This window comes from Numenius arquata, chromosome 7 (genome assembly GCF_964106895.1).
Source record: "Numenius arquata chromosome 7, bNumArq3.hap1.1, whole genome shotgun sequence".
Taxonomy (NCBI): domain Eukaryota; kingdom Metazoa; phylum Chordata; class Aves; order Charadriiformes; family Scolopacidae; genus Numenius; species Numenius arquata.
The window spans coordinates 25988452-26016422 of record NC_133582.1 but is presented as its reverse complement, the minus strand read 5'-3'; the positions used below and the strand labels follow the sequence as shown (position 1 = coordinate 26016422).

The 27971-nt window shown below is 43.6% G+C and overlaps 1 protein-coding gene across 1 annotated transcript; it reads left to right on the top strand.

The window, feature by feature from the left end:
• Positions 1–892: 892 nt before the first annotated feature.
• On the top strand, positions 893–27971 carry HAO1 (hydroxyacid oxidase 1). Its single transcript, XM_074150698.1, has 8 exons — positions 893–1029; positions 10365–10516; positions 19539–19794; positions 22974–23149; positions 24073–24164; positions 27025–27183; positions 27443–27512; positions 27904–27971. The coding sequence occupies exons 1-8, from the start codon at positions 893–895 to the stop codon at positions 27969–27971; spliced, it is 1110 nt and encodes a 369-aa protein (XP_074006799.1).

Here is a 27971-nt window from a genome sequence, read left to right as displayed (position 1 = left end):
TGATTTTTCCCTTCTCCCCCAAATCTGGTTTTAATAAAATGGCATTAATGATTGAAATGTGTGCAGCCAGAAAACTGAATTATATACACACATGATATACTTGTAAGTTTTCTCTGTCAAATACTGTAATACCTGTTGCAAACAATGTACATTGGTTAAAGTTTAAGTCAGGATTTAATCAAGAAATCTTAACTGAGTCTGGTATGCTTTGGATGAGCATCGTCTCTTTGATAAGGTAGCTTTATTTCCAGCTGGTGAGTGCATTTGACTTTATAACATTTTAAGAATAAGTAGCTTGCTGTGGGTTGTGGCGGTGGAATTATCTTAAACAGCAAGAGTCATTTGCCTGAGCTTGTATTAGGTGCCTGAGCTGCCCAGCAGCTGGGTCACTGCAACCTGAATCAGTATCCAGGGTTTTAATGTAAATAACTGGAAACCCGCGTGTGTCAGGTACTGTCCTAAATGCCTGTCCAGGCTGGGACCCGCTTTTATAAATCATCTAAATCAGAATTTTGGTTTTGGGGCATAAACAGTATGTTTCTTGTTTCTGTCTCCTGGATATTTTGGATGATAAAGGCACACAGGGGAGAGTGTACATTCCTGTTATTGCAGATTTAAGTCACGCATGCTGCACGTATCTATTATTTCCTTGCTGATTCATTTTCTTTCTTTTTGTCATTTTTTTTATTCCATTGTGTTCTAGGTTGGCCTTGACCACATGAAATAAAATGTGGTGCCGAAGTCCAGTATGACACAAGAAGTTGGTGTATTTTTTTAGGTATGTAAGTAAGTTGAATCCTCATGAAGTCCTGTATTAATGATTTACAGAGAAAAATACAGAGCTTAAAAGAGAGGGAAGTAGGAATAAACTAACCCTGTGAGGTCTGCAAACATGTCTGGAAAACCAGTTTGCATTGCTGATTTTGAAGAGTATGCTAAAAAGTTTCTCCCCAAATCAGTGTATGATTATTACCGATCCGGAGCAGACGACCAGGAAACGCTGGCAGATAACGTAGCAGCTTTTTCAAGGTAGGAGCATGATTTAAGGATGGAGTGGGAGGTGGGGGGTGTAAATTCTGCTTTATGAATAGATACGGTGCAATATTAGATTTCTCTGTGTGAACAAAACTCCATTTTTCTAGCTCTCTCCCCTTTCACTCCTTCACCTAGCACTTTCTGTCAAAAAGCAGTCCCTAAAATCCATTAGCATCTTTTTAGCTTTACCTGCATTTTATTTCTTTTGTTAATATAAATTTTATAAAGAGTCCTTTGGCTCCAATATCTAATCAGCTGATGAAACTGTAATTTCTATATGTTTGGCTATAATGCAGGCAAGGGATTCTTGTGGTGGGGTTGTACCTTTTACCTTCTGAGTCAGTTTTGCCTTTTGCCTGTTCCTCCTAAACCAAAGTAGTTAGGCAGCCTTCCCCCGTAAGTGCTTGTGCCGCATTGCTAGATCAGAGCTGCGTAGCCCAGCAAAAAGGAGCTGTGTACTCTAGCTTGAGTCAGCCATCAAAGCCAAGGCTCAGCCCTGGGTGGCCAAACCGTGCTCAAGGGGTCTCCAGCAGAAGTTCAGTGCTCACCGGCAAATATCGTAAATGATGGGAACTATTATAAACCAGTTTTGACTTAGGCTGGCCCCCTGAACTGTTGTCAAAACCTGAAATCGGGACACTCTGATCTACAAGGTCAACATGACGTAAGTCAGCATTTGCCGTCAGATTCAGTGGAAAATTGTCAGAACTTACATCGAGTCAGTTGGTTCCTCATCCCCTGGATCGCTGCTGCTTCTCTCTCTGCCCCCAGAGCATCGGCTCAAGCGCTGCAGAGGAAAGGAGGCAGCTGGAGGCTGATGGCCTCAGCCTGACTGAGCCGGGTCAAACTGCTTAAACAGCTGTTCGCTTCTGTGTCCTTTGGGTGCTGTGTTGGTGCAGACATTTAACCCCCCTGCACTTGTCTTTGCTAATCTCTAAAGGCATTGTCTTAAATCCCTCTGAGTCTAACAAACTAAACCAAGTTTTTTCCAATTTGCCTTTAGTCTTTCTCCCTCTCCACTTTGCTTTTCTGTTGTAGAGCAGCAACCCTACTTACTGCTCCAACTGCCTTTCCATAGGCTATGAGCAATTCAGCTGGAAATCCCTTGCAGCTTTAGTAAGGCTCTGGTAAACTCAGTAGTAATTAATTTAATGGGATCTCAATGGCCAGATCTCAGAAATCGGGTCAGAACCCTCATTTTAGGGATACGTATAGGAAAGCTTTATAATGTCAGGAGAAGAAGAAAGCTAACCTCCACCGTGATCACTTATTCCAAACCTCTTAGTTTTATGTGGAATTCTCCATCACAGATTGAAAATCCCCTTGTGCTTGGTGCTGCTCAAACACAAGCCGAAGGAGTGCTCTAGCTCCCAAGGAGTAAAGAGCAGCAGTAGGGGATGTAGTAGTGCTCAACCTTTTTTTTTTTTTTTTTTTTTTTTTTTTTTGGTAATGCATGCAGATGTTAAGATGTTATTTGCCCTCATGAAATTAGAATGAGATGTTAAGGAGAGGACACTCAAAGGAAGTGCTCAGATAAAGTTTAAGTGCTGAATAAACTGTAGTAGTAGTGAACTTCTTACTACTATCTGCTAGAGTTAATCATGATTAAATAGAAGTTGGATCTAATCTGCCCAGAGACAGGCTAACAAAAAGCTGGGTATATCCACTTGCTGTTTTGGTATTAGCAGAGCTAGATGTTGGTGGTGAGATAAGAGCAGGTCTGCTCTGAAGTTGTCTCCCACTGCGGGGGCAGATTCCTCTGATAAGAAGACCTCCTCACATCAGGCTGGTCATCTGTGGGGTTCCTGGCATCCTTCCTGGCATCTTCTATCATCTCTTCAATAAGAGCCTCCAGTTTTAGGTGTTCAAACTGCAGAGCTTGCAGGCAGCCTGGAACTGAAGGAGATATTACTTAGCAGTGCCTTGAACAGCCTGAGACATTAAAAAAAATGTAAATGAAATTTGCCAGGCCTTGGTATGGCTAAAAGGCCCTCAATGCTGTCTTCTTGCTCTTCAGCTGTGAAGGTATGAAGTGGATGAAGCTGTGTTTTCTGTCTTTTCTCCCCCTCCCTTTGTATATTTGTCTTAAAGAAAACAAGATCTAATTTCCGCAGTAGCTTTAGGCCATTTAAACATCTTCCAAAAAGGCAGTTAATAAAATCTAAAAGACCTGACAAATGGAGTTTACTCTATTAAATCATCAAACAAAAAAGAACTTGTTGACAGCCAAAGAGATAGGTCACAGCACAGAAATGCTGAAGTCAAAGCTTTGCTTGTTACCTTTCCATCGCTCTATATCTGTGTCTCTGGGTGTCCACTAAAGCACAGGAAAGCGGGACGATGTGCTGACAGTCACCCAGCAGCTCAGCTGGAGAACTGGGGTCAGAGCCTGAAGCCCAGCTCCCGTGCTGAGACGTGCCCTCTACTCCTTTCTGGTCGCTGCGGTGCCAGCACAGGTCTTCTTGCGAGGAAGGGCAATCACAGCTGATGTCATCTGCTAGGGCTTACCACCTTTACCTGTATGAAGTGGAAAGGAGGCAGGATTGGAGCACGGATACAGTGATTTACAGCTTCATGGACAAATGTGCTCTTTTATCTGTCTATAATGAGAGGGAGATGATATTAAAGGTGGCCAGAGTTAAAAATAGCCCTTATGTAGCGCTGAAAAAACTAAGTTGAATCATTCTAACATTTCTAGTGCCTTTCTGTACCTGTCTGTTTGCAAACTGAAATATTGCCATTAAGCAGCATGCACTTGCTGCCTGGAGCCAGACAGACCTTCCTCTCTTCAGAAGTGACCCCCTTGCATGGGCCGTTGAAGCTTTGTGGAGGCACGTTGAGCACAGGGCTTGATCTCGATAGCTATGGTGGGTCCCACTTGTTGCTGCTGAGGGACAACGAGCAGTGGTGGATTCCTATTTTCTTAGCACATGGGATGCTGCTATTAACAGTTCATTACATCGTGTTTGCAATGGCTTCTGGGAAACACATCTAGAAAGGGTGGAAACCTGGTATAAAGACTTCACAGTATTTTGGTTTATAAGACCTGTTTGACACAAGGAACTTTTAAAATCTTTCTTTTTTTTTTTTTTTCTTTGATGCTGTTGGGAGAAGGACAGCCTAATTGTCAAGGACACGGGACTGCTTTTCACTCTGACTCTCAGACAGTTCTTGTGTGTCTCTGAGCATGTTACTGGTTTTTCTCCCCGTTCCTGAGTGCAGCTTTTGAGTAAATATAAAGTAAAATGGACTTTACACCCCCAAGCCACAAAGATCACAAAGTCAGGTGACTTTGTGAAAGAAATGAGTACATTCAGCTTCACCTCCCACAGCCAGAGAACTCCCATTGGTGTCTGCTGTCCAAAGCTTAGCCATGTGCTATTTTCAGGACACAGGATTCAGCCTGATTAAAAACCTTTATAGTTTATTTAAATATTTACAGGTATGTGTATACGTGTTTGTGTTTAAATGGAAAAGGAGAAAGAATGAAACTGAACCAGAGGCAGGAATTGTTAGCCTGTACGCTTGTGGTGCAAGACTCTTAGGGTGAGGGAGACTGCCAGGACAGATTGTATCTGGAGGAAAATCAGTGTTGGGCTTCTCTGTAAGCTCTTTATTTTTTTGGCAACCAAATGATTGCATTTATCGAGAAATAAAGAGATTATTATTTAGGACTGACCTAGCAAATGAATGATACTTTTGATACCGTGTTCCTGCTAAGGCCAAATAATTATTTTTCACTCATAGTTTTCAAATCACGTGGAGGTGACACTGGTGTAAGTGAGGCATTAATGACAGAGAAGATGATTTGGGATGTCAGAGCATACGTTACTCCCTATGGCGTCTGACTGTTCATCTTGCATTTGCTCTGCATCCTGAAATGCAATGTGTTTTTCCAGCACTGTGCAATTTCCCAATTAAATTCACTCACAAGGTGTCAAGGAACTAAGGGGCCTGAATGGAGAATAGATTTTATGACAAGGTCATAGAATCATAGAATTGTCTAGGTTGGAAGGGACCTTTCAGGTCATCTAGTCCAACCATCAACCTAACGCTGACAAAAATAGTCACTAAACCATATCTCTAAACACTATATCTACCCGTCTGTTAAATACCTCCAGGGATGGTGCCTCAACCACTTCCCTGGGCAGCCCATTCCAATGCTTGATAACCCCTTCAGTGTAAAAATTTTTTCTAATATCCAATCTGAACCTGCCCTGGTGCAGTTTGAGGCCATTTCCTCTTGTCCTATTGCCTGTGACTTGGGAGAAGAGACTGACCCCCACCTCTCTGCAGCCTCCTTTCAGGTAGTTGTAGAGAGTGATAAGGTCTCCTCTCAGCTTTCTTTTCTCCAGGCTGAATAACCCCAATTCCCTCAGCTGCTCCTCATAAGATTTGTACTCCAGACCACTCACCAGCTTTGTTGCCCTTCTCTGGACATGCTCTAGCACCTCGATGTCTTTTTTTTTTTTTTTTTTTTTTTTTTTTTTTGTAGGGAGGGGCCCAAAAGAGGACACAGTACTCGAGGTGGGGCCTCACCAGTGCTATCCCCCCCCAAGGGGGACGATCGCTTCCCTACTCCTGCTGGCCACACTGTTCCTGATACAGGCCAGGATGCTGTTGGCTTCTGGCCACCTGGGCACACTGCTGGCTCATACTCCGCTGGCAGTCGACCAACATCCCCAGGTCCTTTTCTTCTGGGCACCTCTCCAGCCGCTCTTCCCCAAGCCTGTAGCCCTGCCTGGGGTTGTTGTGACCCAAGTGCAGGACCCGGCACTAGGCCTTGTTGAACCTCATCCCATTGGCCTCAGCCCATCCGTCCAGCCTGTCCAGATCCCTCTGCAAAGCCTCTACCCTCCAGCAGATCAACACTCCCGCCCAACTTGGTGTTGTCTGCAAACTTACTGAGGGTGCACTCGATCCCCTCGTCCAGATCATTGATAAAGATGTTAAAGAGAACAGGCCCCAATACCGAGCCCTAGGGGACACCACTTTTGACTGACCACCAACTGGATTTAACTCCATTCAATATCACTCTCTGGGCCTGGTCCTTCAGCCAGTTTTTTACCCAGTGAAGAGTACTTCCATCCAAGCCATGAGCAGCCATTTTCTCCAGGAGAATGCTGTGGGAAATAGTATCAATGTCAGCAACCTCATGCAAGCTGCTGGTTGTTATAGGCTGCCTGTGCTCTCCTGGTCTTTCCTCAGCTCTGAAAAGCCCAGGAAAAGCCCCTTTTTTGCTGTGAACCCCTGCTCCCTTGGCCGAGGTACCTACATGGGAACTGTCCCTCGGTGAGTGGGTCAGGATGCCCTTAGCTTGACGGCATTCAAGAAATCAATCTGAAATCTCCCCTTTTGGCATTTTAACGAAGGAGGACGTGACGTTTCTGCTAATCCGCTGTGACACATTCTGCCACTGACTCCCCGGCAGCCTCTGGAGAAGATGTGTTTTGTTGTTGTGTACGAGGAGCAGCAGCTGCTTGTTTGTTAGTGACAGCATCGATTTGTATTTTTCTGCGGCTGTATTGTTGTCTTGTAGCTAGGTATTAAGGGTGCTAAAGTGACTGGGCACATAAATAATTTAAATATTGGTTAAAAAAGCAAGGCTGAGAGTGTGATTGGGGTCAAACAAGCCTGTGAAATTGTAGGAGGGAGAAAAGGAAAGGAATGCTTGCAATAATAAGTTGATTATGTTTCTGCGATGTCTTTCACCTTGGATTCGCAGAGTGCTGGGAAAAGAGTCACCGTGTGGATGGCAAGACACCCGGGGAGAGAAAATCAATTTTCCTCAAGCAATAGCAGCTGTTGCTTCGCCCTGCACGGCACTGGCACCTGCCCCCTAGGGTGGGAAGTGGAGCTGGAAGGGAGATTAAAGCAACAAAGTGGGTTGGAGTTTGGATGCCTGAAAGGTGTGTCCTTGCCTCCAAGCGCATCGCTTGCGACGTAGCACAGAGGGATTATTTAGCATGGACTTGGAAGGGAAACAAGAAGAGCTGCTTCAAAATGTGTTGCAGTTTGAAAAATTCCACATTTTCACAGCTGAAAAGGAGCGGGGAAAGTAGCGAGTGCTTCCCTCCTACCAAACTGCAAGATAATTTACATTCTGAAACTTTTGAACATAGAAGGAAAAGGAAGAAAAAAACCCTGCATTAATCCCCCCTCCTTTCCTTTCATCCTTCTTTCCAAACAGCATTTAGCTGAAGATGCCTAGATTGGGAGTGTTCACCGTCTGCCCTGCTGCGGCATCTCCCTGCTTCCAGCTGGGAAGAAAGATGCACTCACTTGCAATTGCTGATTGCAGCATGCGAGGGTGGACTTGGCTGGAAAAAAAATGTGGGTGTTGAGGAGAAGATGAATAAAAAAAAAAAAACACACCAATGTTTTTACAAAATATCCATGAAATCTTTTCACTCAAAGATATGGAGGAAGCAGGTGGTGTGTGGCAGCCTAATGAACGCACGGTCTGATTAGAGGGAAGTCTGCTCTTGAGTTTTGCTTGCTGCTGTTAAGGGCATTTCTCTATGGCTTGTCCAGAAACACCTCCCTTCAAGTGTCCGGCAAACTCACAGCTGAAATCACCCATGTTTCCAAAGAAAGATCAGGTTTTATTTAAAGAATAATAAGGTAGTGATCCCTTTTGGTATTTTTCATGGGGACCCAGTAAATACTCAGTTACAAGCAGTGACTTGATGTTGGTCTAGAGGATGCGACCTAATAAGGTGTAAGGGAAAGAAAAGCCACAGAAGACACTGGAAGAGACATTTACGTTTAAAGTCTGGGGCTAATGAGCCTGAGGACCCCAAAAAGCTCATGAACAGAATAATTTGGTAGTACATAAAGGTGAGTGGGAAGGAGGCTGTTTATCGCCGCTTGAAACAGCATCTTTTTTCTTGCATACGCTGTTGGGAGGATTTTTGCTCTTTCTGATTCTTTTCTCAGCTAAAGGCACTACAGAAATGTTGGTACTTATGGACTGACCCTCCCATGTATCCTTTGAGATGGCAGGGGTTTGCACCAGGTAAAAATCTGATAGATCTGGGACAGCAGAGAAACTAGTAGGCTGAGGAAGAGGGAGATACTTCACATCCTTATGCTTTTGAGTTTGACCGTAAAAATGAGTGAGGTTATTAGAGGATTTTTGTTTTCTTTATATTTGCTGGGAAAAGATGTCTCAGAGCTGGGAGAAAACCTTTGGAATGAGGATTAGGAAGAAAGGGGGAGAAAAAAGTCATGTTTTCTTTGTCCCACCCTCAGCCCATCCTCCCCTGAAAAATAACAAACTGATACAATAGCCTGAAAACAAGTCTGAGGAGACATACTTGCAGTGTGTGTCTTGGCATTGAAGAATACAGCTGACTCCCACAACTACATGTCTCTTTCCAAGCATCATAACCATCTTTCTCCTCCCTGGGGAGCGCTTCCTGGAGAGCTGGCACAGCCCTGTGCTTCTAGGGCTTTAGAAATTTGGGTCTCATCCTGGCTCTGTCCCAGGCTTCTTATGAAGATGTCTCTTGATCGTTTTATAAAATAAAGAGATTTTCTTTTCTTTTTCCTCTCCCTCTCCCTCTCCCTCTCCCTCTCCCTCTCCCTCTCCCTCTCCCTCTCCCTCTCCCTCTCCCTCTCCCTCTCCCTCTCCCTCTCCCTCTCCCTCTCCCTCTCCCTCTCCCTCTCCCTCTCCCTCTCCCTCTCCCTCTCCCTCTCCCTCTCCCTCTCCCTCTCCCTCTCCTCTCCCTTTTTCCTCTCGCTTGTCAACTTAATGTGCAAGCTCAGGCTGACCACTAATTGCTGTACTCTAAGGGTAACAGTGGCTCCGATTGTTATCTCCTTGCTAGTAATCCTAATATCAGTCTTAGGCTTTCTAGTGCTGAGCAGGTAGTCAGGCTCAGCAGTACTGGAGCTTAAGCTTTTAATTATTTTCTGTAACTAAGATTCAGTAGCCATCATTGAAAAGTGCAGAGTTCTTTCTGAGGCGGGGATGCCTTAGCCAGAGGTTGATGTGCACTCCAGTACCGCTTTTGGGAGCCTTTGGCCTGGCTCAGCACACGTCTGTGTGGAGAGGCAGCCCCTACCATTGCACACCCTCTTGTGGCTTGTCCTAACAGTGGCTGTGCTGTAACATCCCCTGGATGGTGAGAAAAAGTCCAATTTTACAGATATTCCCAGGAATGTGACCCTATTAAGGTAAGTTTGGATGCTGCGGTGTTATCTAGTTGACCTCATTGTAAGAAGGATTGTCATACTGTTGTGCTGCTGTTGTAGGGGGGGAAACAAAGATAAATTTCGATGTGGGCGAGCATGTGGTGTCCAGCCTGACTGCATTATATCATAATTTCAGACTTAGCGTGTTTTAGTTTGCTCTGTTTTGGAGCCAGCTTCCATTTGTACCTGAGCTGAAGACTCCACTGGAGAATAAAGCCCAGCTCTGGGCTGATGTGGTTTCTGTCAGACATTGAAGGCAAAGCAAGGTCAGGAATGGTGGAGCAGATGCTGGACCACATCATTCAGGGACTAGATCATAATTTGCCCTATTGGGAAAGCAGTTGTGCTACTTGGTCTTTTCCTGCACCAAATTCCAGTGGCTGCGTTTGGTCTTTTCCTGGGAGTCTGGGGTCCCTGCGGTACAATAGGCTGTTCCTGGGGCTGCGGCTGTAGTCCCTGGGACTATGTGTTGCACAGCAGCTGGTGACTGCTGGCAGCGGGACCTCTCCGAGCCAAGGGACTCAGTCTCTGTGCCAGCAGAGATGGGGTACAGTGAATTTCCACCTTCCCTGAGCTGAGGAAAGCCAGGGCAGCCACCCTGCCCACCCACTTTCCACAGGAAGAAGCGTGGCAGCTCATTTCTGTGCGGTCTCATTTCAGAGACCCACAGTGCAGGGCCTGGGAGAGCCCAGCATGTTGGTCAGGCTAGTTTTATCCCCTTTGGCTCCCTAGTCCCTAGGAGAAATAACCAAGTGGGGGGCTGATGACTTCTCCTGTTCCTGCACACCTTCTGTCATCCGGTTCTGCCACAATGCATTTTGGGGAGGCTGAGACTCACCGTGAACCTTATTATTTTGCAGTTCCTGTCTTTTCTTTCAAAAGACATCAGCCAAAAACGTTCAAAGGCTCTTTGCCTCTTTCACCATCCATGTCCCTCCTTGCCTGCTCCCTCCTGGCTTTGTGCATTTCGTGGGTCCTGCTGCAGGTCTGGGTCATGCAATGAGGTTCTCCAGTCCCAACACCGCTTTCAACATGTTTCTCCTGACAGCAGGAAAATATGCTCTTGCCCCTTAGGAACTGTAAATAACCCCGATGATGCAGGCTTTTTATTCTCTTTGTCTCTGTGTCAGATGGAAGCTGTACCCCCGGGTGCTCAGGGACGTGTCAGTAATGGACCTGTCAACTTCAGTCTTGGGGCAGAAAATCAGCATGCCAGTCTGTGTTGGAGCGACTGCTATGCAGCGCATGGCTCATGCGGACGGAGAGACGGCTACTGCTAAAGGTAAACCATGCAAAGGCCACCCTGCAGTGAGTTAGAAAGGAACAGAATAATTCTGTGTCTGCTGGTTGTGAAGCCCGGCTTGGTTTCTTGCTCCAGATGCTGTGACCGGGATGGGTTTGAGTTGATGCTCAGAGTAATTGGGTTTATTTTTCGTTTTGTTTTTTACCATTTTCCTTTGCCTGTTATGTGTGGGGGTTCTCCCTTGCCATGAAACAGGGATAAGAAATGCAGGATTTAAGAGGGGAATCATTTGTAACAAATACAAAATCGAAAACTACATCTATCTATACATCTTTCTATACATTCTATAAATATAACTATATATATATTGTCATGGCAACATTCTTCCTGTTATAGAACCATTTCTAGAAATTCCGGAGCTTTTCCTGTCTGGGAACAATACTCACTTTGAAGAGAGCTCTTTGAGAGCACCCTAGGGAGCCAGCGAGATAAGGGCCTCACAGGGCTAGATGCTGCGCAAAGATGTTGCCAGCGTGGAGGCTGCAGCCTAAAAGGAATGCGAGAAATGAGATGTTAGCCAGGATTCAGATGTGAAATGGTTTCTTACTTCTTTAACCCGAGCTACAGGATGACACAAAATGTGAGAAAAGAGGTCACACGGTGTGCCTGTTGCATATAAACAGCATTGTGCTGTGTGTTTCAGTGTGATAGCACTAAATGAAAAAGGATACAAAATCTAAATAGATGATATTTTTTTTATAAAAAAAGTCCTATGCATGATTGAGCTATTTATCTGACAGCGTTTCCATGACCTGTGCAGCAAATGCTAGTACGAAATGTGTCTAATTATCTGCCCCGCAGTGAGAGCTGGTCTGAAGTCTCATTCAAAAGCCGCATCGCTGCGATGTGCACTGTGCTGCAGCCCAGCTCCAGCAGCAAACTCTATAAAAGCAGCTCTCTCCGCTTTTATAGAATGTTTGGGGATAAGTTTTTCTTCTTCCCAAGAGATTCATTAGGAAGCCAAAGATTTTATGCCTTTTGTATGTGCCAGCGCGTTCCACACGATGGAGCTCCAACACCTTGAATGGGTTTGTGAAGCAGCATCCAGTAGGGTGCCTCGGTGCTGTCCTTGCCTTTGGCAGCTCTTGCGGATTATTTCTGGCCCAGGTTATGCTGGGAGGAAACTCTGAAGCGTTATATTGGTAAGTGCAAACATATTAATGCAATGTTAAGAAACACACCAAATTCAGGATGTTTCTTAACAAAAATTCCTGCCAGTGCTATGGCCCGGCATCTTTTAAGGCATAAATCCCTAATGGCATGTAGAGTTGAGTGGTACAATAAGGGTGATTACCAGGGCTGAGTTATGGTTGTGGTAGATAGCTTTAATTTTGGAATTTCCTGACTTTTGTGCACTTACATTTTCAAACTTTAACGTACAATTATTGCATTTAATGTTCTTGGTTTTTCAAGCTGGGAGAGCTTGGTGTACTGGCCATGGTTTGAACGTGCGGTCAAATAAACATATGCATGGGAGCTGGTAAATTTTTCTTCGCTTTCAAAGGAGAGCATAATTAAAATCACACCCTCTGTATTGCATTAGCGTTTCTTGTAGAAAAAAATACGGCTTCAGTTTTGTGCTCTGTTAGAGGTGGAGTGTGGCATTCAGTGCTAAGCTTTTCGTTTGACCTTAGAGGATGATAGGGATTAGCTGTAAAGTGCATGTTTGGTTTAAAGGTCCCCTTATACTTGGGGCATTCGGCATCAGGGCTTTTGCTACATCCAACTTCTTTTAAATTCCATGCTATCTCTGAAATATAAGAGAACAGATTGTTGGTTGCTTTAAACCGGCTTTTGCTTCAGCTGCACCAGTTTACACAAGCCAAGAAAGTCTGATCCATGGTTCTGTGGCTTTTGCAGAGCCTGGCATACTTCGTAAGCTTGACTTTTGGCTTGGGTGTGTAGGAAGCAACGTATGTGGTTGTGTCACTGCTGTTGTGACAGCCCTTGAAAAGCATGGGGTGGTCTGAATCCCACCCCTTCCCAGCCAGGGAAGCAGGTGTTGTGTGCCCTGAATCGTGTCGGGGGGGCAGCTGCCCAAAAGAGCACCCACAGCAGGTGTGTGAGTGCCGGGGCACCACTCAACAAGTGCCACAAGCAACACTTCTGCCTAGTTGGGATTAAACCCTGAGAGGTAATCCTGGGTTTGCACCATCCCTACCTGCAGGGCAGGGGGCAGGCAGCAAGAGCAGCTCCTTCCCGTACCTCTCTGGATTGCGAGAACGATGCCTCACCATCCCTGGGAGGATGTGACCGCATTTTGCTTTGAACTGCTCCGCGCTCTCAGCGGGTTTGCCCGCAGGTTGCAGTATAAATGTCCTCTCACGGGACAAGGGCATGTCTCGGTGTGCCCTCCACAACCCTGCACTTTGGGACTTGTCACGGTTTTGGGCACTGCTGCCCCTTGCTCCTGCTGCTCCTTGAGAGATGGATGCTCTCCTGCAGCGACTAAGCTGGTGGAGAGGAGTGTACATCTTACCCAAGAGAGGGCAAAGTCTGGCAGCTTGCCTTAAAGACACCTTCCTTGTCAATTCGCTTTCATTAGTAAAGGGTCTTTTTGGGGAAAACCATTCAGTTGTGATTTTAGAAGTTCCTGGTGACGGGCAAAGCAACACAATGGAAGTTATTCCAAAGGTTAACTAATTCCGCTCCGAGCAGTATCAACTGTGATTGTGGTCAAACCTGGCACAGCTTCAAATCCAGATGTTGCATTTTGCTATACTTCTGTCAGCTAAGCTTAAAAAAAAGGAAAAAAAAAACCAGATATTGTCCATATAGGCTGTAATAAGGTTGCTCTTCAGTTTTCTTTGACATGTTTAAATGGACCTGGAGTCCTTCCTTCTAGAGAATGCTCTCTCATCCTTAAAACAATTTCAGGGACCTTGGCAGTTGTTCCAGTTTTTCCAGGTCTTTCTTTAAGTATATTCCCTAACATTTCAGTTGTAGTTCATCAGTCTATGTGGCAATTTTCCAAATAATGGATTTTCTGTTCAGTAGAAACTGAAAAATTGGGAGGAAAATTGTTTTGAATTAACTGAAATGTTAAATTTGATCCAAACCACAATGTTTTATTTCATTTTCCTACTACCTAATGCTTCTAGCCATAGTTCTGTTTTGAAACAAAAGTGTTAGCTCAGAAGAAAACATTTCCATTTTGAAAATATCAACACATGACATTTTGACTTAGGTGATTTTTTTTCTTGTCCTTCCCACTCCAATTTCAACCTCTTCAACTAAAAATATTTGCCAAATTTGATGAATAATCTTAGCCATCATTAAAGCGCAAAAGGCTATTCTCAACACATTTTTCAACAGAATTTTTCTGGTTCTACATGATGGTTTTTTTACTTGTTCATCAGCAGATTCACAATTCCTCCATACAGAGACATTCATTTGCCATCCTGACTTCAAGCTGTGCTTGCAAACCAATGCGATCCCTGTATCACGTCCCTGAAAGTGCCATAGTATCCATGCTCCTGTAAATAGAACTCACCTTCATGTGCACCGAAACAAAATCTTGGGCACCATCCAGCTGCTGAGCAAGAAATAGCAATTTTTTGAAACCTCAATTGATTGTAAACCAATATGTAGCGTTATTTTATTGAGATTTCTTTTCTGTTTATGTTGCTGCTAATTATGCAATGTTCTCTAACTGACTGATTACCTTATATTCTCATGTTATAGCTCAGAAGGGATATTGCAATACCTGACTTCTCTCAGACTTGCTGAAAACCAGGCTGAACAGCCTGGCTATTTTCTTGGCCGGATCTTTTGACAACTTTGAATGCTGGTTGCTCAGATTTGATGATTTTGTGTTTACGCTCTGCAATTGCTCTCAAACAACTTTCTGAGTTACTGCTGACGCAAGAAGGGTTTCACCATCACCTGTGATGTGCCTGCACCATTTCCTTTGCCAATTAGAGAATAGGAATATTGACTGAAAAGCTTCTTCCCCCACCCCTCCTGCCCCATCTTAGTTGAGTTACTGGCAACTCTATCATTTCTGCTAGAGAGGAGCAACACCTTCATTCTTTCAGCTCTTAACAGACTTCTACAGCACTTTTTATTTTCTTGGATGGTGCTGAGCATCTGAATTCATGTTCCTTGTGCTCATCGGACATCCCTGTGACTGTGAAGGAGGGATTTTGCAATCTGTTACTTTTTGTGCTCAGCCAGTGAAAATAGTAGGACTTTCAACCCATCTTTCACCTATTTCCTATTTGGTGTTCTAAAAAAAAAAAAAAGTTAATATTGAGGTATGACTACTCCAGAGTCATTGAGAGGACAGTATTCACGTGGGACAACGTGGCCTGGGCTGACCTGGCCCTGACTCCCCACAGAGACCAGCACGGCTGGGGGACTTTTTGGTGCAAGTGTGCGCAGGCAGTCTGGCACGACAGCCCTCCTAGACCAGCTAGATCCATCTTAGCCACGTGTATTTTTCCCTGCTGCCTCCAGCCTTCCTGCACAGCTGACAAAATGCGTTGTGTCAACAAAATGATCGTAGGCACAACTCGCACGCAGTGTTTTCTAAGGGGTAAGTGAGGTAAGGCTGGGCAGGGGATTTCTCTGCCAAGTGTGTTTCGTCAAGAGAGTAATGTTAAGTACTTTAAACAACTCTGTTTCTTGGGAGATGCAGCTCCAAGAACGTAGCTACTTCTCTTGAGAAATACCACCATGACAAAAGGACATCGTGTTGATCCTCTAATGTCCTCTGGCCCCTAACTTTGGGACAGTGGATTCACTGGTGGATTCAGGGAAGAATGACCACAGTGGGGCTGTTTGGCTGCCATGCTTCAGAGATGCCCCTAAAAGGGAAACGATGGGAATTTGCACTGCTAGAGAAAAATAGCAAGTTCCCATTCCCATACAAGGTAACCCTGGCAAAATACGCAAGCTTAAACTGGGCTCTTATCCAGGGTCCTCTCCCGAAGTATGTTGCCTCTGGGTTGCCTATTGGGACAAAATCCATACCCTTTCCAAACCACTTAATGAAGCGATATCCCATCAGAGGGGGAAGGAGACTCTGAGGTTTCAGGTTGAAAAAAGGCCTAGAAATTTTTATTGATCTATTCTCCCGTGGACTTCCCAAGTGGGTCCTGTTTCATGGTCTGCCTCGATTTCTTGCTATGTGGAATGCTTCAGTTGAGTTCCCCAAGAGAAGAAAGCCCCATTTTACTATGGTGTTTATTCCCTGGTGAGAAGGTACGTCCTTGCTCGTGGCTCCCCTGGGCTAATTACAGACAGGTAGCAGTGGGGCTGAGGAACCTTTGCCTGCTCAAGGCGGCGGTAGAACAAAGGCTGTGAAGCTCCTCTTTCCCAAACACCCCGCCATATCCCAATTCTAGCTGCATTTGGCCCTGAAACAAAGGGGAGTACAAATAACTCAAAGCTTTATCGTCCTGATATTGAAAGCTTCCCCAGCCTCCTGCGTGTGGCTAATGCCGTGCTCTCTGCGCTGCCATTGACCTCAGCGGGAGCCTGCAGTGTGTACAAAGGTAAACGTGTGCTTTGGGCACTGCTTGGGATTAAGAGAAGACCGGGGCGGGGGCAGGGGGGAGCCTAAAAGCAATCCGAAATGGCATGAGGAAAGGCTGGTTTACAAAAATCTGATGTTTAAACTCTGGCAAATGTCACATATTGCTGCAAGAGCATCTCGTGGGAATAGGATCTAGTAGTACTGATTTGTAATAATAGAGGTATTTGCAGTGCCCCAAAATTGAAGTGTAAAATATAGTTGTTGGAGGAAACGAATTGCTTGTTTTCTTCAACTCTAGCTAAATATGCAAAAACCGGGAGTATATTTTTAGCAAAAAACCTGATTCGAGGTAGGAAAAAACCAACAAAACCTGGCAACACTTCAGGACTATGTATCATATGTTTTTGAAAGTCTAGAAAATTGTCAAAATAAACTTTAAAATTATCAAAATAAAGCACAGATCAACCAAAACTGGAACTTAGAATCTTGGAAACTTTGAAAAATTTTGTGTGTGTGAACTTTGAATTTGACCATGCAGATCTAAAATACATGTAGTAAGCTGGTGCTTTACCAGAGAGTCGTTATCTTTACAGGACAGACGAGGAATTTTGTGAGTATGCTTTTGTGAAAATGCCATAACCCAGTCTGGGACAGTTGAACTCTGAACCAAACTGCTTAAATCTGATCCTAAATAAGATGAAACCGTTATTTTCTCTATTGCTACGTATGCAGTTAAGTTGAAAGAATATTGTGGTATTTTGTGTTTTAAATCTTCTATTCACCAAATATATTTTCATTGTGCAGTGTGTATTTTATTTTTTTCTTTTGCAACTATTCTTGTGTCCGTGGGGCTGTAGAGGTAGACTTCAGAATAAAAGTAAGAATGGAAACAAATGGATACCTAAAGGCAGATTGAACCATAACATTTACATTTTTCCCTTATCTGATCTGAGGGTTTTGCAACCGCTGGGTTAGCAACCCACCCTCTCATTCATGAACTCATATTTGACAGAGCAACAGGAATGCAGATCCCTTGTTTCTTAGCATCACTTAATGGATTTGACTTGGCAAATCGCTTATTGTGGGATTTGTGATAACCCACCACAGCTGATTTTAACAGGACTTTAGGCATTCATTATGCGTGGCTTCTTCGGAAGAAACTCCATTTCTAGGTACTTAATCTGTGAGAGGGTACTATTTTCAGCAATTTTAAGGGGAGCAGTGACATGGCTACAATGTAGAGAGCTTGGGGTCATTGCTACTGTATTTCCAATGATTGAAAAAGCTGCCTGGTGGCCCTGGAAAGGCGTGACCAATTTGTTTGAATAAGCTGTTCATGAATTTCCACTCGGAGACTTGTAATCCTGATTTAATAAAATGTTGTCATAAAGACCACTTTTAATTCCTCGATGGGCTGGAGATGACGTTTTGAAACAGAGGTGCATTTACATTAAAAATATGCATACTGCGGTAGACCAAGAAAAATAAGCCTTTATATGATATTTTTGAGTTTCACGGTGTGTTTTCCTTTATATTACATTAAGTGACAGATTACTCAAAAAAGAATAAGTGATAGACTTATAAAAATATAGTTGTATGAGGTTAGCAGGTTTATAGTGCAGCCTGGGTTGGAAGTTGCCCCGGGGAGGCAGCCAGCACAAAGGCTCCGGCTGCTTGAGCCTATCTGAGACTGCTTGATGACATTTAACCTCAGGGATGCCCACACCTCTGGAGTGATTTCACTCCACAGTTTTCTGAAGGTAAAGGAGGAGAGGCCAAAACACAGTGGGCATGAGCACACATCCTTTTGGCCTCAGCGAAAAGAGGCCAGCGAAAAGCTTTGGAGACCACTTGTCTGTTGTACCAGTTCATCTTTGAGAGCAGCCCTGAGGAGAAGGACTTGGGGTTGTTGGTGGATGAGAAGCTCAACATGAGCCAGCAATGTGCACTCGCAGCCCAGAAAGCCAACCACATCCTGGGCTGCATCTAAAGAAAGCATGGCCAGCAGGGCGAGGGAGGTGATTCTGCCCCCTCTGCTGCACTCTGGTGAGACACCACCTGGAGTACCATATCCAGCTCTGGGCCCCCCAGTATAAGAAGGATATGGATGTGTTGGAGCAGGTCCAGAGGAGGGCCACGAAAATGATCAGAAGAGTGGAACACCTCTGCTACGAAGACAGGCTGAGAGAGTTGGGACTGTTCAGCCTGGAGAAGAGAAGGCTCCAGGCAGACCTTATAGCCCTTTCCAGTACCTAAAGGGGCCTACAGGAAAAATGGGGAGGGATTCTTTATCAGGGAGTGGAGCGATAGGATGAGGGGTAATGGTTTTAAACTGAAAGAGGGGAAGATTTAGATTAGATATCAGGAAGAAATTCTTTACTGTGAGGGTGGTGAGACACTGGAACAGGTTGCCCAGGGAAGTTGTGGATGCCCCATCCCTGGAGGTGTTCAAGGCCAGGTTGGATGGGGCTTTGAGTAACCTCGTCTAGTGGGAGGTGTCCCTGCCCATGGCAGCAGGATTGGAACTTGATGATCTTTAAGGTCCTTTCCAACCCAACCCATTCAATGGTCTATGTATTTAATTTTGGGGTATTCTGCCTCAGGACTGCTGCTTGGGATGTGTTTCTTCCACTCTCAGCAAGATCAGAACTTCTGTTTTCTCATTAGCACAAGAGTCAAGCTTTATCACACAATGGATGTGGGCTTCCTCTCCTTCAGGCCATGAGACAGGCAGCGAAATTGTTGAAACAAAGAACAGTGGAGCTTCCTCCTTGGGTCTTTATATGAGGTTGTCTGCTGGATTGTGTCCTTCTGTTTTATTATGCCCCAAAATAGTGTGTAGGGATAAAACCAGGCATTTGCTTAGAAGAGCACTTCAAGAACATAGGTTTAATGCTAGTGAACATTTTGGGGATGAGAGAAAGGCAAAACGTCATGGTCAAAATGCTCAAGGGAGAGTGTGTGGCAGTAGCAAGGAGGACTGATGGGCAATGTTGCGAATGGCAGACCCGAAACACCAACCTGCAGCAGTGTGGCCATGTACAAAATGTTGGAAGCCTTAAATGAAATAATTTTTTTTAGGTCATTTAAAACTGAATATGTGTGTATGTCCTTAAATGTATATGCCAAAATTTTATGACAGGTGGTAGGCAGATGCTAGGGACTTAAAAACAGGCTCCCCATAGGAGAAAGAATTATTAATATGGGTTAGGCTTAGTTTGACTATAATAACTTTTATTTCCAGTACTGGAGCAGGGAACATCCTGAACAGTGTGCAGAAAACAATCACCAGAAATTTGTCTATAAACACAGAGAATAAGCCAGAGAGTTCTCACAGCAGCCCACTGCTGTTAGTAACTGCTAACTATTAATGTGGCATTCCCTGGAAGGCTGAAAATGCGTTAACGCTGACGAAAGACAGTGTGAAATTACGTGCACCAACACACTGACGAGCCAAGTGCTCCTGTTTAGAGCACACTCTGTGTTTTGGACAGTCTTGAATCTAACTTTATGTTTCTCCAGCCTGCCATGCAATGGGGACAGGGATGATGCTGAGTTCCTGGGCTACCTCTTCCATAGAAGAGGTGGCTGAAGCTGCTCCATCTGGACTTCACTGGCTGCAGCTTTACGTGTACAAGGACCGGGAGGTTACCAAATCCCTCATGAAGCGTGCGGAGAGAGCAGGCTACAAAGGAATTTTCGTGACAGTGGACACGCCGTTCCTCGGCAGGCGCATCGATGATGTGCGCAACAAATTCCAGCTTCCTCCCCACCTCAGGTAGGTGCCCGCTGGTGGGACGTGGGATGGGCGCATGGCAGTGCCATGGTCACCATGAGGTGCTGTGGGGAAAATTTGTCTCTGGCACAAAAGCAATTTCTTCCAGGTGCCACATGACATGCTGGGCAGTAACACTGGGGAACTGAGCACATATCTCATGCTGTGCTTGGGCTATCATCTGCTTTGGGTCAAAATGAAGCTTGCTGTTTGCAGACTGTAAAAGACACTTTGTGCCAGGCGACATGAGGCTGCAGAATGATGAAGTTAGAGCGATGGGATACCTTTTCGTACATCTGTCAATACATTCTTGGACATTTTCAAAACTCCGCTGGACACAGTGCTGTGTAACCTGCTCTGACTTTGAACTTGGATCCAGCTGCAGAGTTGGCTGTGCTCTGAATGGGTGCCTGGACTACGTGGACCAAAAGTCCCTTCCAACCAATGTTATGGTCCCTTCTAACTTATGTTATCCTCTGACACTGCACTGGGTCCAGGGCTGTGTTGCTACCAACCACAGAGCACCTTTCCAGTCAACTTCAGTTCTTCTTTTAGTCAAATACAGAAAAACGTGGGGATTAGCCTTTCTAAATTCTCCGTGAGGATAATCTTCACCCTCACATGTATTTTCTATATCTCGGAAGAATTTGTGGCCTCATGATTTACTTCGGCACTAGTTCTAGTTCCTCTCTACTGCGGGGTCTATGCAGGATTTAATTTTAAGTTATCCACTGGTGTTGTAAGGGCACTGATCTCACTAACCTTTTGTAAATATAAATTGGTAGACTGGAGAGACCACCCCAAAAAACATATGCTGTAGGTCTGGCACAGCGTTAGCAATGTATTTAGTGGATGGGATATCCAGGACTTGGGTTTGCAAAATGGAGCTAAAAATCTTGTGAGAGTCTTGCAAGTAGGTCTTGGTAGTGACCGCAGTCTGCCACAGCATATATTAAGACTACTGTATTTGCTCTTATGTAGAGCCCCCAAATGAACTCAAAAATGGAAAGAAAAAAAAATTAATTATGACTGAATGTATTTAGAAGCAGATTAACTTTGATTTGAGTTCTGGGTGAAAGCTAGTTTGGAATATTATCAATGGATATGAAGTGGTGTTCTTATGTCTCCTAAGGCTGTTATGCTATGCTGTGTACATACTTAATGCAACTTGTACAAAGAAATATAATATTGCATCCTGAGGTCTGTCATCTTTTTCATAATATTCAAATTTAAGGTGAGCCATGGGACTCTGCAATGAATCTGAGTCTTCACCTCTCAACCAAAAAAACCTCCAGAGCTTGGGGTGTCAGATCTCCCCCAAGCTCTTGTACTTGAAGCTAATAGATGATACGATGAAGGTTGACAGAGCAACTTTAACTCTTCCTACTATTTCTGTATTAAAGTACAATCTGTAAGGAAAGCACCAGAAAGCTAAAAATCCCTGTCAAATCTAACATAAAAGTATGCCCCATATAGTAATCCTGCTATAGATCTGTGAATGGTAAAACATTAATGATACACATTGTCATTTTACCTTAAAAAAAAAAAAAAAGTTTTTTTGGGGGGCAGTATCATTTTAAGGCCTGGGGTTAAAGAGTTTTTTGAATGCAAGTCAAATAACCCAAAAATATCTGAGGAAAGCAATAGAGCGTTTCTGAAACACTTTGACCCCACCTGACTGAACCGTAACAAGGTTTTGTTTGACTGAACCATGTGAAATAATATGAAGTTGGTGTAATCTTTAAAGGTTCAAATTAATCACTTCAGATTTCAGAACGACCCTTGGACAGTGTTTTGTTGCAGAGTCGGTGGTGAAACTCCCCCAGTGCAGGGCTCTGCTCAGTTGTGGGATAACTTTTTCTTGGCTTCAGTTTTTCAACAAAGTTTCAAAGCAACAACAAGGTGCCATTGTGCTCAGAAACCTATGTAAGGCAACATTCATTCAAGTGTTGATCTGCATTTCATGGGCCAAGAAAAACAACAGTTATTTATATAATCTTATCCATGGTTCTGTTTTTCTCTGGGTACCCCACCCTCCACAAACCAACAGCTGAAAAGCTGGATCTTGCAGAGAGCCCGCTCCTTTCTCATTTTCTTCTGGGCCTGGAACTGAACGGAAAAGCCATGTGAAATGCTACTTGTTGCGGGCATGAAATCAGCAGTGAAACTAGCCAGTTTCCATACAAAAATACTGTGCGTTTCCCAAAACGTGGAATACGAGTATAAAAGAGTGCAATGTGGAATGAGACACGATTTCCGAAGAATAAAGCCATCAGCCTCATGTGGGACATGGGTGTCCTTGGCGGTACTGCTGTTGCTGATGGCGGTTTAATGCTTGTGCGCTCTCAGGGGCTGCTTCAGCTTTCTAACATAAGCACAACCTGAATTTCTATATTTGCCCTCATTTCCCTTTCTGCTTTGTCTAGTAAGGCTGTCAGCTCTTCAGTGCAGGGGCTGTTGTTTATTATTCAGTCTTTAGAACTGGTGAGACTGATTTGGTGCCAATGAGCAGGTAATAGCTAATGTTTTTATATTAACTTCATTTTCCCTCCCTACGTTTTACCAGAAAACAAACAAAAAAGACACCAGGTGGACTGGGTGGATGCTGGTCTTGTTGGACAGATGAAAATTCTCAATTCAGGCTGAATGCAAGGCTTCATTCAGACGCATCTAACTCATGGAGCTTAATAAAATTTCCCCTCCTCCTCCTTCTCTCCCACCTAACCAATCCCCTATTCCCTCTAGTAGCCAAATTCCCTGGATTTGGAAAAAAAAACACCCCAAAAACTAAAATAAGAGTTGCTGCATGAAAGCTAAGAGGGTTTTTTGCTGGTAAGTAGAGGTGCACCTCTTGACTTCAGTGGGTCCAGGGTTATGTCAAGCAAGACTGATGTTCTCTTCTCACATCCAGCCTGTACCGCTCTCGGGTCTTAATGTCCCACAGTCTCTGGTGCATTTATCCTCACAGTGCTCCTGGCAGATATTGATGTTCCTATTTTATGGGGAGAAACTGTGGCTTACTAAGGACTCTGATCTGACATGCTGAGATAGGCTTTTTTCACTTCTGCTCTGCAGTACAGCAAAGATTTAACACAGATATATTGAATGCTGATATTAGGGACTTATTCGTGCCTACAATGAATCTTTTTCAGACTATTTGTCTATGTCTTTTGTTGTTTTAGATTAAAAAACTTTTCAAGCAGTGATCTGGCATTCTCCTCAAGGAAAGACTTTGGAGAAAATAGTGGACTGGCTGTGTACGTAGCTGAGGCGATTGATGCAAGCGTCAACTGGGAGGACATCAAATGGCTTCGAGGGCTGACCTCGCTGCCCATCGTCGCGAAAGGAATTCTCAGGGGTGTGTAGCTCTGTCACTTCCCACGGGGCAGCCAAGGCATCCCTTCTCATGGAGGTACCAGGGAAGGAAAAGTGCTTGTACTGGGGAAATTTCTACAGAATTGCATTACTTTTTAAGGGCAAGCATCTGCTTTGCTGATATGGAATATGGTGGGATGCATGTTCATAATTCTGGACTGTGCCAAAACAGAAAAAACAATCAAAGGGGAAAAAACCTGCTCTTCCTCATGCGTGGTTAGGAACCCAGCAACCAAGATACTCACAGAACGAGCTGCTTAAATAAGTACTTGGAGCTGTCAGATTGTTTGTGTGTCTGTGCCACAGGGTGTTTACCTTGATGCTCAGTTGGTATCCACAGGGACCACAGCTGCTGGTCACTAAACTAGTCAGTTGGTCGGGTGGCATTGCATCAGTTATATCTGAAATCAGAGGCGGCCAGGAAGACTGAACTTGCTCTGTTCATTGCTCCCGTAAGCTCTAACTCTGATCTGAGTTGTATACTAGGTAAAGGAAAGCTGGATTTCCATTCTGTCAAAAGCACTGAGCACAGTGAAGTGGTTTAATTAAGTATGGATTATTACTGTAATCATGTCAATACTTTTGGCTTGGAGAAAATAATTTAGCAAAGTAATTTCTTAGTGATGAGTTATGGGACGTAGTAGAGAAAATAAAGGCTAGCAACCAAAGCGGCTGCTAATCCAAAGTGGTAAAACATTCTGCTCCAACATATCAAATTATTTTTCTGATCTTATTGCTTAAAGATAATCTGTTTTCTGTGTTGAGATGGCGCCTTGGCAGGATGAAGCCCAAAGGTGTCTTTGCAATGTTTTTTTAGTGATGCCAAAATTTCCCTCATCACCACGTCAATAAAGGTCCCAGTGATGGAAAGGCATATCTTGTTTGTTTGGTTTTTTTTTTTTCTAGCTGATGATGCTAAAGAAGCTGTAAAGATTGGGGTAAATGGTATCCTGGTGTCAAATCATGGAGCGCGACAGCTCGATGGGGTCCCTGCAACTGTAAGTACTGATGCCAATATGCAGCAGTAGTCTCTGGGTCTCTCCACCTCTTGGCTTCTTGTTTGCTTTCTCTGAACACATGGCAGCTGCAGGAAAAACCTGTAAATATGTTTGTTATATGCCTTAACCCACAAGCAGTCATCTCTGTCCACCTCTCTATGTATGTCACATCATGCTCTGGGTTAGACACAGCCTCCCCTTGGTCAGATCAAACAAAAAAACCACAGGAGTCTTTACATGTGGCTGTTTCTTCAAGCTACCTGGGCACCCTGTCCTTGGCTGCAGCACCCTGCATGGAAATCCAGAAGAGCAATTTCAGATAGGATATTATTGTCAGTTAATTTATTAGAAATTAGAAAGTCTTTAAGAATTTTTTTCCAGTCTCCTCTTTTATTTCTTCTTTCGCATCCTCTTTTGAAAACCCCCTGTTGCCTTTTGCAGTTCACTGAAGGTTGTAGTAGAGTTGGTTTTCCCCTTTAATATTCTTCAGAGATCTCTGAAAAATTACAGAGTTTACAGAACAGCTAAAGGCAGAATGAAACTCTCCTTTCAAACATGTTCACCTTTGGAAAAGGTACAGAGTGGTTAAATAACATTTTTTTTCCTTTTTCCTTTTCCTTGTCGTGCTACTCCATGCCTTTTCCAAAGGTGAAAAGGGATTTGAGAAATTCTCAATTGGCAAAAAAGAAAGAAGCAAAGGAAAATGAAGAAGTATGTGTTTAGGCTGAAGGAAAACCCCCAAAATTCCAGTCATCACTCATCTTGCTTCATTTGGTGTGGGAAAGCTGCACAAGTGAAAAGAGAATGAAAGGGAGGAGAATCAAAGCCCAGTTGTGGCTGTTTCAATAATCCTAATGTGTCCTTGATGAAAAACCTCCTGTTTTCCATGATGATTTTCTGAAGAGAGAGGGGGACAGGTAAGTCCCTTTTCACTGTGGAGTGTTTTGCACGTGAAGTCTTATCTGCTCAGCTGTCCCACTGGTATGTCCCCCCACCCCTGGAGCACTTCTGCTCTCTGCTTCTCTCCTCGGGGCAGCTGAGGACTTCCCCGGACAATTTCCTTCATCTGCTGATTTTCAAGTCTTCACGTGGACCCATTGATCTCCTGGTAGTGTTGGCTGGTTCTTCACCAGACAAGCCCTGCATCAGAGAGCCGAATGCCGGCACAAATGGTTTTCTAAATGGTTAATGAAGTTGAGGCATTGTCCTCTTAAGTTGAGGCATTATCCTCTGAGATGCTCTTGCCTGACTATCTCTGCGTACTCATTGTGAGAAATACGAAAGCTCAAGAAATACAAATCAATTTTCAACTGCAGTAGAACAGAAATTAAACTTGCAAACTACTTCTGATGAATTATTCCTTTGCAACACCACAGTGCAGAGAAGGCAGCACTATTAAAGCTGATGTGTTCACTGGATTTCACTGTACAAAGAATATATTTCACAATGCAGTTTTCATAACAAATATCTGTATCAGATCATGCTAAACGTTTCTGTTTTAGAAACATAATAATTTGCTTTAATTTCATGGATTTTCAGAACGTGAGCTAAACCCAAGCTGGTTAATATTTCTAGTGTCTAGTTACACATTGAGGAAATCTATGTTTTAATTATGGTTTGCATCATACTTTAGTTATTATAGCACTTTAGTGTTGTTACAGTTTGTCAGGATGTAGAAAGCAGTCTCTGTGTATGGAAAAAGATCCAAAATATGTTTGGCAAGAGAGCAAAACCAAAGGGAGGGGAAAAAAAATCACAGCAAGTGCCAAACTTCAAGAAAATTTTAATTCAAATCTAAAAACAAATTTCACTTTTTAAGTTCCACACCACTCCCCCCAGCCGTGTCCTAGTCTTTTTTTTTATCCATTAGAAAGGAAATTAATTATATCCGTATTTGAAAGACAAGAATTTGTGTGCCTTTTGTCTTACTACCACACACTGGTTCCAGTCTCCTTAGTACTTAGCTTCCAATTTTTTGTCTTTCCTGATTTTCATGAATAGTAACTATTCAGATATTATAGGAATGGTTGCCCTGTAATTAGTGCTTGAGGCTTGAATTCAGGAGGCTTATCTCTTCATTGGGACCTCTTGCATGGTGTAGATGTGCTACTTAACTCCCTGTTTACTTAATTGTAACTTGGGAACAGTAAAAATCCTTTCTCCCCTTATCTTTATCACTAATGTAGGGGATAAGTAGGTCTTGGAAGTAACATACATATGCGTTAAAGGAAAGCATTTCCCAACCTGCTCACAACTCAGAGGAAAGCTAATTTTTTTTTTTTTTTTTTTTATATATGAAGATGTTTACAATGTAAATTTCCTGTAATCAAGGTGCATTTTCAGAAGGAAAAATACGGTCATTAAACTTTTTCAGCCACCTTGTATGTTCCTCAGGGCACATCTTTCTCTTACTCCGTGTCTATAGGTACAATGCCTGCCTCTGGGCTCCTTGAATCCAGTGATTCAATTTCATCCCCAAACTAGTGAACACTGGAAGTTTGGAGGGTAAGATCAAGGAAAAGCCTCTTCTGTGCTTGCTGTTTCTTATATTCTTCCGAAGTATCTGATACTGGCTTGTGTTGGACACATGTCATGGGATCAGATGGCCATTTTGTGTGACCCTGCTGATTCTCCTTCTATTTATGTGACTCTCCAAATAAATTTGACCTCTGTATATATCTGCTAACATGCTAAGTCACTGCTGGTTTTCAATACAAAGCTGTGTTATTTGTGCATACAGTTAGGCATGCAAATGTTCATTTAGCTTCTTTGAAGCTTGGATCTTTACAAAAGAAATCATTCAAAAAATAAATAGGGTTGCAGAAGGAGACAAGCTGTATTCCTGTTTTCACTCTTTCAGATTGATGTCTTGCCTGAAATCGTTGAGGCTGTGGAGGGGAAGGTGGAGGTGTTCCTAGATGGTGGTGTAAGAAAAGGCACAGACATCCTCAAAGCACTAGCTCTTGGTGCCAAAGCCGTATTCATCGGAAGACCTCTCATCTGGGGCTTGGTTTATCAAGTAAGTTAGAAAAAGCTCAACTTTATGTTTTTAGATACCTAGACTTGCTGTTTAGGCTTAATGTGTATGTGTGTATGTGTGCACGTGTGTGTGATGGTGTCTGTGTGTATCCAGACCATCTAATCTAAAATTTGCTATTACAAGTACTCAAGAGATGCGGTTGTGCATAAAACGTGGTTGTCACACATATACATGTCTGCATCTACACACATGAGCTATATGTACACATAACAGCACACATTTTTTCCTACTCTCCAAGGGTGAAGAAGGAGCAAAAGAAGTTCTCCAGATGCTGAAAGAAGAGTTTCGCCTAGCAATGGCACTGACAGGTGACATCAGTGTTTCCTCTCGGAAATAACCACCTCTGTCTCGCATTTCCTCAGAGATTTCATTTGCCCTGGGCAAGAGATGCTGTAGTAATCTACAGAAGGGAGATGAAAATGTTTGCAATATAAATAGATTAGGCTATGGAGAGATGGGAAAAGGACTTGTCTTTATCCCTGTCTTACAGATGAGAAACTGAGTAGATAAACTAAAAAGAAGTAAAAATGTTTTTCACAAGGAGAGCAATAAATCAATAGAAAAGTAGTGGCAAATCGTTGATCACTAGGGGGTGGATTTCATCTGACAGGATGTAGATTTCTATAGGATAGACAAAGAAAAGGCTTAGAGTGGGATAGAAAAGCAGGGCTTTCAACTGATATGTAAATTCTCTTCCAGGATGCCAGAGAGTAGAAGAAATTGGCAGGACACTGATACGAAGACATCAAGTATTTTCCAAGATTTAG

Coding starts and splice junctions, on each gene's coding strand:
- HAO1 (XM_074150698.1), top strand. CDS start 893: ATGTCTGGAAAACCAGTTTGCATTGCTGATTTTGAAGAGTATGCTAAA. Junction 19,795..22,973: donor CAGCTTCCTCCCCACCTCAG/GTAGGTGCCCGC, acceptor TTGTTGTTTTAG/ATTAAAAAACTTTTCAAGCA. Junction 24,165..27,024: donor TCGATGGGGTCCCTGCAACT/GTAAGTACTGAT, acceptor TCACTCTTTCAG/ATTGATGTCTTGCCTGAAAT.